General features: G+C 38.7%; 1 protein-coding gene across 1 annotated transcript; it reads right to left on the bottom strand.

The window, feature by feature from the left end:
* Positions 1-8,369: 8,369 nt before the first annotated feature.
* LOC141651868 (protein FAR1-RELATED SEQUENCE 2-like) lies at positions 8,370-8,870 on the bottom strand. Its single transcript, XM_074459560.1, has one exon. It carries the CDS (start codon positions 8,868-8,870, stop codon positions 8,370-8,372), a length of 501 nt encoding a protein of 166 aa, XP_074315661.1.
* Positions 8,871-9,436: the final 566 nt, after the last annotated feature.

Genomic DNA, 9,436 nt, shown 5'->3' with positions numbered 1-9,436 from the left:
CTCAAAAGGAACTGAATTTACGACAAAGGAGATGGTTGGAACTCATTAAGGATTACGACTTGGAATTCTTATATCATGAAGGAAAGGCAAATGTTGTAGCCGATGCTCTAAGCCGAAAGTCATCTCATGGGCTACATGTTCTTAGGCCATTACCCGAAGATATCAAGCGAGATTTGGTGAAACTTGATGTTGAGGTTATTCTTCATGAGGTAGATAAGTTGTTTCCGATTACCGTGGAACCCGAGTTATTTCATGAGCTCCGAGCAGCACAATGGGAGGACAATCTGCTTAATCATTATAGAGAGTTGGTTCAACGAGGAGAGACTCAAAACTTTGAGATTCACAGTGATGGCAGTCTACGTTTTCAAGGGAGATGGTGTGTACCTGAAAGAGAAGAGTTAAGACGAAAAATCCTCGATGAAGCCCATCATTCGAGATATTCTGTTCACCCTGGAGCCGACAAGATGTATAAGGATCTCAAGCTACGCTTTTGGTGGCAGAACATGAAACGTGACATAGCCGAGTACGTTTCTAGATGCTTGATTTGTCAGAAGGTGAAAATAGAGCATCAAAGACCAGGTGGTTTGTTGCAACCACTACCGATTCCAGAAGGAAAGTGGGACTCAGTGACTATGGACTTTATTATGGGGTTACCCTGAACACCGAGCGGGAAAGATGCCATTTGGGTAATTGTTGACCGTTTCACCAAAGTAGCTCACTTTCTACATATCAGAGAAAATTGGAGCCTGGAGGAGTTGGCCAATGCATATCAAAAGGAAATAATTCGCCTCCATGGTGTACCATTAGAAATCATTTCAGATCGCGACCCGAGATTCATGTCTAACTTTTGGGGAAAACTACAGCAACTTTTGGGCAGTAAGATACTTATGAGCACCGCATTTCACCCTGCCACAGATGGTCAGTCGGAGAGAACTATTCAAACCCTCGAGTATATGTTGCGAGCTTGTGCTCTAGAATTCCATACCAATTGGGAGAAGAATTTACCATTAGTAGAATTTTCTTACAACAATAGCTATCATTCTAGCATTGGACGAGCACCATTTGAGGCTTTATATGGGCGAAAGTGTAGAAGCCCAGTTTGTTGGGATGATGCCAGTGATCATATTCGAGTAGGACCAACAACTATTGAGGAGCAAATAGAGCAAATTAAGATAATTAAAGAGAAATTGCAAGCGGCCCAAGATCGACAAAAGGCTTATGCTGATCCTCGTCGAAAAGCCATCGAGTTTGAGGTTGGTAATAAGGTATTCCTAAAAGTCTCACCCATGAAAGGGGTTAGACGATTTGGAGTGAAAGGGAAGCTCAGTCCAAAGTATATAGGACCATTTGAAGTGTTGGAGAGAGTGGGTCAAGTGGCTTACCGCCTAGCATTACCACCTAACCTATCTAATACCCACAACGTGTTTCACGTGTCCCAGTTGAGGAGATACCGTAGCGACCCTTCCCACATAATCGAACCAGACCAGATAGCTATAGAGCCTAACTTAAAATACTCTGAAAAGCCGATTAAAATTTTGGATCGAAAAGAGAAGACACTTCGTGGTAAGGCTATTCCGTTAGTCCGAGTTCTTTGGAGGAGTCAAGCAACCGAGTCAGAAACCTGGGAGACCGAGACATCGATGCGAGAAAAATATTCCGAGGTTTTCACTTAAGGTGGACCTCAAGTTTCGAGGACGAAACTTTTTGTTAGGGGGTAGGACTGTAACACCCCACACTTTAGTAATATCGTTTTATATTTATTACGTTAATAATGCGATAATATTACGTAAGTAAAACCCATTTATTGGTAACCCAAAACCCGAACTTAGAATATTTTTGTTAAGTAGGACACATTGATCGTAAATTTTCACCACCCAAAAACATTTAAGATAAAAATTTACTTTTGTTTACCGTCTAAAATTTCGAACTATTTAAAATTCTTCTCGCACATAATCCGTTTCAAAAACGCTATTTTCAGAATACGTTTTATTAAAATCGTCTCGAAAACTCGATCTGTGTTCCGCCTTGAGAATCGTCCCCACCATGAAACACTTGGCAAAATGCATGTGTCTTAATACATGCATGAGGACAAGTGTCATGCTAAAGCTATAGCCAATCAAAATACATGCATTTACACTCCTAATCATTACTTCACATTAAACAAAATTTGATCAAAAATTCCTCCATTTCTCTCCTCTTTGCCGTGAAACACCTTCTTCTATACAAAAAAAAAAACTCTTCATTCTTCATTAATTGGTAAGTTAATTGCTCTTTAAGCTTAATCACACCCATTTATTCATATTATTAAATGTGATTTTTACTCACCTTTTCTCTCTTAAACTAAGTTAAATCTACTATATTGAATTTGTTTATAAAATTTACTAATCATAAGTAAAATATTTTACCACATTAAAATTATTTTATGTAAGGAAATATTAAGATATTTTTAAGGGTGGGAAATTTACATCTTTTCTTTGTTTTGTTTTTGGCCGAAAAAGAGGAAGAAGAAGGAGAAGACGGTGACAACATCTACGATACTCAAGAAGCCGAATTTGACAAAGTGTACTAGCTAGTGTAAGTGAATGATGACTAACCCTTGAAAATGTTATTTGCAAAAATAATATTTTCATTGTATTGCTTGAAATTTTTGCATGCATGTTATATTAAGTGAATGTTATATGATATTATATAGAAAAATTATTAATAGTTAATTTCTTTTATATATAAGAATATAAATATCATGTTGCATATTGATTTTACGAGATCAAAGACCTTTATTTTGTTATATATGGTGATAGTAGTATGAATTACTAGATTAATAGCTTAAAAATAATTAATTATGCACTAAATGTAGTTTATTTAAGGTATTAATTATGGATCCTTGCATGCATGTTAAAACTAATAATGTACCAGATTATTAACTTAAATAAAATGGTATTTTTGAGTTGGTAAAAATTCACTTTGAGTGTATTAGAGTTAGATCCAATAATAATGGTTTAATATCACTTAAAACTTTTAAATTTGGACTAATAAAAATTAAAATATGGGAAGATTATAAGGATAAAATTTTCGGGTCATAAACGTTTAATAAAAATTTAATTTATGGAGTTTTGAACCATAAATTATTCTGAAACTTTACAAACTATTCAAGTATAATATTATGAGCCTATGTACCAAAAATTAGCTTCATAGGAGTTATAAAAATTTAAAAATGTATTTATAATTGAAAAACGAGCCCGAAATTTGAAAACCGACTTAGAAAATTTAGTTTGGGATAAAATATGGTATGAGGATCATTTAGACAGTAGGGAAACCCCACAAAAAGTTTCATAAAAAGTTTGTAAAATTTGGTGGTCATTTGGGATTATTTCTCGAATTAGTAATTAAAACCGTCTCAAACTTTGTTAAAAATGAAAAGTGGTAAAAGACTTGTTAAAATAAGCTCACAATATGTTTTGGGACTTCAAATAATATGCTTAAGTTACACCGTAAGTGATATTCAAAAATACTAAGTCTAACTGTAATTAATAATTAATAAAATTAAAACCGTATTGATTATTACGAGTTTAAAACCGACCTTTGGTCAAAATAGTCAAGTTTAGCTAACTAAGGTAAAATGGTCCTATGACCTACCAGACCTAATGATTAAGTTTAGTGGCCAAATCCCGGCTTATTAATAGGGACAAAATCGACTTTAGAAAGCCGTGTAAATTAAAATATTTGCTACGTGTTGGAACAAAAACTTTTACCAAGGAAACGAAATTTATTTTACCAAGTAAAACTTGGTTATGGGAAATAAGAAAATGCAAAATTGTCTTAAAAACAAAATGATATTTTATATTTTGTTGGGCATTTTTATGAGGTAGTTCGGAATCTCTACGAGCGGGAAAGCATGTTTATACTATTGTAAACGTATAGACATGGATGAATAGCACTTAGCTTAACCGTATAAAACCGTCCGTTGCGTGCGAAGGGTCTTTGGATGTATTGATATTGACTCGAGAGTAGGCGGGAGTGTGGCCATACTTTAGGTGGGGACCTGATCAGTCTCGTACGTGTTAGGTGGATCGCATCCGGGTTCCCGAAAGTCTTGATGTAGTGATAGACCTAGGGGATAACTAGCCGGGTGGTGTTTAGTCCGTGGTGCGGGTCTATCAACCCCCACGCACCGGCATTCGACCCTGGAGTTTAGAGGAAGAACTTATTTATAAACGTGCTTATGTCATTACGGTAAATAGGGGTAATAATCCCTAGTATCGGGATGATTGGCGATGTATATATGTTATTACGCGGATTTTGAATAAAGTAACATTATTTGGAACCCGTGTATATAATAGGTCGGTATGTCGTGAAAAAGTCTTTAAAATAAATAATACGACCTCTTGATTTTGATGTTTTCATAAATTATTAAAATTTGAGTTGCTTATTTGGATGATCTTTCATTTGATGTTGCATTTTTTTTTTTAAGAAAATGTTGATCATCGATTCACTTACCTGTTGTTTTCTTTTATATACTTGTATATTCTATACTTGTATATGACTTTTAACAACATATTCCGTTAGAAGACCGACTCTTCTCGTGGACTTGGGCTTGGATTTTGAAAACGGGATTGGCTAGCCGCTTATCATATATAAATAATGTGTTGTAATTTGACTAAGTTAAGATAATGTTGAACACTTATGTAATATTTTGAATTAGTTAACCAGTTAATGACTCGGATATGTTTTTTTTGTCTTACGCTGCTTCCTATTTTAGACTTTATTATTAAGTCTGGAAAATCTGGGTTGTTACAGTTTCGCAGGTTAAAAAGTGATCTCTTTGTCTATTTTGAGCGCATCCTGATCGTGCTCGATTACGCAAGACTATCAGAATTATGTGCCGGTAGAGTGTTCAACCTAGGAAATGTGAAACTCGACATCACTGATTTCTTGGAACAATATGTTGCTACCCAACCTGAAGAAATTGAGGCTCCAGATTATGTACAAGATCTGCAATCGTCATCTTCATCATCGGAAGATAATTAAGTTCGATTGTTAATTTATTACGCTTTAATTACTATGTTATGTTTTAATTAATATCCTTGTAATGAATCTGAAGTTATGTTTAGGGTTTAAGGTTAGGGTTTGAGGTTTGAGGTTTGGGGTTTAGTGTAATACTACGGTTTTATGTGTCTTAGGGTACTCTATCGAGTGGGGATTACTCTAACGAATAAGTAGCTTTTTACGCAAAACAGTAGACTGCCTATAGGGTACTCGATCGAATAAGCTTGGCACTCGATCGAGTAAGGGTCACTCGATCGAGTAAGTGACTTACTCGATCGAGTAAGTGAGTTAACGGGTGATTTTTGACGGGTTTGTTAATAATGCGGGATTGATATTTAAGACTTTCGTCACTTTTCTTAAAACACTTTTACAACCTAAAAACCTTTCAAGGAGAAGATTAGAAGTTACGTTGCTTTGTTCTCGCCGCATTATTAGCAAATCCCAAAGCTAGATTTGTCGGATTTCATTGTTCTTTACGCCATTGTGATCCTTGTGTCGAGGGTAAGCTTTACATATAAATTTTATAATATTTTGTTAAAATTGGTTAAACCCTAATCTGGTGATTTGGGATTTTGGGTGATTTATGGGAATGTGGTTGTGATTGTATGTATGTATGTATAGGAGGAGGATTCGTTGACGAGAGATTCTGACTTAGCTGCTTGATCGTCTGTTGGTGTTTGTATTTCCAGGTAGGGTTTCCCTACTCAGTATTGGTTACATAATGTGTGGTGATTGTTGTTGTGATTATTGGTTAATTATATTGTTGGTTGATCTTGACGGTTGTTGATTTCATATTGTTGATGGGTTTGTATCTGTCTGTGATCTTCGGGGCGCGTACCTGGCTGAGTGGAGTCACTTGCAGGAGTGGCTTCACGCCTTTGATTCGCCTTCCGTGGAATCCGCCACAGAAGTGACGCGCACATTAATGAACTTTGGTTTATCGCTCAATGGAGATGAGCGGGGATTTGGTGGGTACGGCTGCGGTCCTCCACTGGCGGCGTGGAGTAATTGTTGCGATGGCTACTCTGACAAGGCTACACACTTTAGTGTGTAGTCAGTTATGTGGAGATTGGAGATGGAGACAGGGGATTTGTTGAGCTGTTTGAGCTGTTTGTGTTCTTGTTTCATTGTGGCATTGTTTTATGTAATTAGTACTGACCCCGTTAAATGTTTTAAAAACTGTGGTGATCCATTCGGGGATGGTGAGCAGTTGTTGAGCAGGTATGAGACGATGCGCTTGGGTTAGCTGGAATGAGTCACCACGTTGCAGCCTTAGTGTCTTCCGCTGTTTTTGGCTAGCTGTTTAGTACTTTTGTTTTGAGAACATTTGTACTTACTTTTGTCAGTTTTTGGAGTTGGACATGTAACACTTAAACTTTATTTACTATCTAAGTATGTTTCTTTATTGTCATTTGATTATCATTGCCTCGGGTAACCGAGATGGTGACGTTCTCAAACCTTAAGTGGTCTTGTTAAGGCACTTGGAGTATGGGGTGTCACATTTAGGGTTTAGGGTTTAGGGTTAGGGTTGAGGTTTGGGGTTTAGGGTTTAATTATGTTTTAGTTATGTTTCAAGTAATTTATGTAATGTTGTTGTATTTCAAATTAAGTTATGTTTTAATTAAATATCGTTGTATTTTAATTTAAGCTACTAAAATAGAAGGTAAAATAATCGGACAAATAAAATATTAATTAAGTACAATAATCCGATAAAAGTTCGAATAAAAAGCTAACGGCGTGTTTCGAAACTGCGCCACATAGAAAGTTGATGTCGATACATGCCTCTTTAATGAGCTACGCTATTATCGTGTTCCCAACAAGGGGCTATTGGTGGCATAGGTGAGAAGGGACGTACCCGGAGCCTCATATAGTGGTTTCCCGCATGTAATATCCATAAGACACCATATGGGGTACGTAACTCCAGTGGGGGATCGTAAAGGCAAGTAAGTATGACTACTACCCCAAAGTCGGTGCCCTTCTTGATCGACCCATGAAGAAACGCAACATATCACCCAATTATACATCGTAACATAACCATATAGATCGAAACCGTCCATCCAATGAGCCGAGCCGCACGGTACCTGATCCATAAATGTAATTCTAGCTACCTCTGTATCAAATTTGTCTGGGCCATAGATATGATCACGGTAAATAGAACTACGGATTTCCCTAAGTAAATCTGTTCTAGCCATCGTGAAATGAGATTGGTCACCCCGAACAGCATGTGAGAGAACTCGGTAACCACAATGACCGTCTTCGGATGGATTATGCCACGCTTCTAGATACTGTGTAAACCAGGAAGGCAAAAACTCAAGATAAGGAAAGTACCTCCGATGACAAATAGTATAGTTTACCTCTAGAGGTGCGCAATGCGATGTGCTGAAACTCCCCGTACTCGTGGTAGCGGTGTTAGACGGTGTAACAGGACCCGTTTGAGTGGAACGAGGGGTAGTAAACGGAGTAAAATGAACCGTCGGAGTCGAACGGGGGGTAGTACACGGAGTAACAGGAACCGTCGGAATGGAACGGGGGGTACTAGACGGAGTAAAAGGAACCGTCGGAGTGGACCCGGGGGTGGTAGGTTATTGTGAAGACGAGTTTCTTTGGGGAGTAGTTGATCTGCCTCTACCCCTACCTCTGCCTAAGCTAACCTGAACTCGTGCATGCTCAACGGCGGACGGTTCTCTACGAGTTGCCCTCTTCGGACGTCCTCTAGAGTTCGCGTTCACCCGAGGCTCGTATACATCCTCCTCATCCGGATGTATCTGAGATTAAAGGGCATCGAACATGGATGATCTCATACTCGGATCTGCATTCCGAATTTCATCAAATAACTCCTCGAGTCGATCATCGTCACAAGCCGGCATTGCCTCGGAACCATCGTACTCCAACTACCTCCAAAATACATGTAAGACATCAAGAGGGACTCGAGATCCGTTTCTAGATATGCGATGAAGTGAACAAGCACATAACAAACCAAGTGTAGTAGTCTTTACACAACCGCAATCGATCATCAAGGCATCTTCCGTCATCTTGGCGCCTCTTTCGCATTCTCCACGCAATTCAATGATGGAATTCTTTGAGATTTTATAAGAAAGTCTGGAGAATAATCGATTAATCCCAGTCAACCGTCTCGATCTAGATAACTCCAACAAGTGTCAGATCTCAACATGTTGTGTTTCCAACAAAGAATGTAAACGGATCCAGATGCTATTAATGGTCAGATTCGCGCTATTCAACCATTTCTTCAAATTCGCATGAGCCGACTCAATCCGGGATGTAGAAGTGTTCTCAAAATGAGTTATCTTATTCGTTCTGTACTTGGCCTATTTCTCCACGTGCGGGAACCATTGACCCTCAATATAAGCCGCCACTCCCGGCCATTGCCTTGCCAAATTGGCCCACGCCACATCAAACTCATCTCGTGTCTCCGCCTCGACAACCACTTTAAACAAGTTACAAGTTATGAACTTAGCCCAACTATCCTGACCCGTGATATGAAGTGCTCTCGTCTCCACGTTAGCATATATATGCCAAAGACATAACAAGTGAGACGAATCCGGAAAAACAGTGGGAATCGCGTTCAACAACCTTTGCTTGCAATCAGTAACAATAACATTAGGTTGAACGACATCATTGAGAAGGGCCTTCAGCTGCTGTAAGACCCAACGATATCCATCCTCGAACTCATGCGTCACAAGAGCATATGCGATCACAAAGGTCTTCCCAACGGGTGTGACTCCAACCATCTCAACAAGCGGAAGACCGTATAAGTTTGTCTTGTACGTGGAATCGATTAGCACCACATAATAGTATGATCGAAACATCTTAACGGCTTCGGTTCCCGATCAGTGACCCAGTAATGAACGTACTTATGCTGAACCGCAAGTGCTAACATCTGTTGTGCCGGTTTCTCCCACCTCTTTCCTCGGCCCTTACTTTCTGAGAACGATTGTAGATTTGTTGCCCATTAGGTCTTGACTTTTCAGGATTCCGCTGATGCAAACCCGCACTAATAATAGCCGGTCTTACGTGAGGTCTAACTTGGGCGTCGATATAAGCCAACTCTTCTTCATCAAACTTTGCAAAGTATATATCGCCGTCACAATACAACGTTAAAGCATGATTATGAAACCCGAATAGCATGACAAGCTTCCACTTATTCTCTTGTATTTCAACAACTTTCATTTGAAATTTGCAATTGCACCACGCGGTAATCGTGTTAACCCTCATTAAAGCATCGGCATTATTATTTACGGGACATCTTCCACCCATCCGACAAACAAAATAATCCTGTTTCAAACTCGTGGGACGACAAACTCTCTTGTTGCTTGATCTTTTTATACCAAACCCGAGTTTAAGTCCGGTCTCAAATGTCCAAATAAACCCTTCC

This window comes from Silene latifolia, chromosome 4, assembly GCF_048544455.1.
Source record: "Silene latifolia isolate original U9 population chromosome 4, ASM4854445v1, whole genome shotgun sequence".
Taxonomy (NCBI): Eukaryota; Viridiplantae; Streptophyta; class Magnoliopsida; order Caryophyllales; family Caryophyllaceae; genus Silene; species Silene latifolia.
This window is presented reverse-complemented; position numbering and strand designations above follow the sequence as displayed.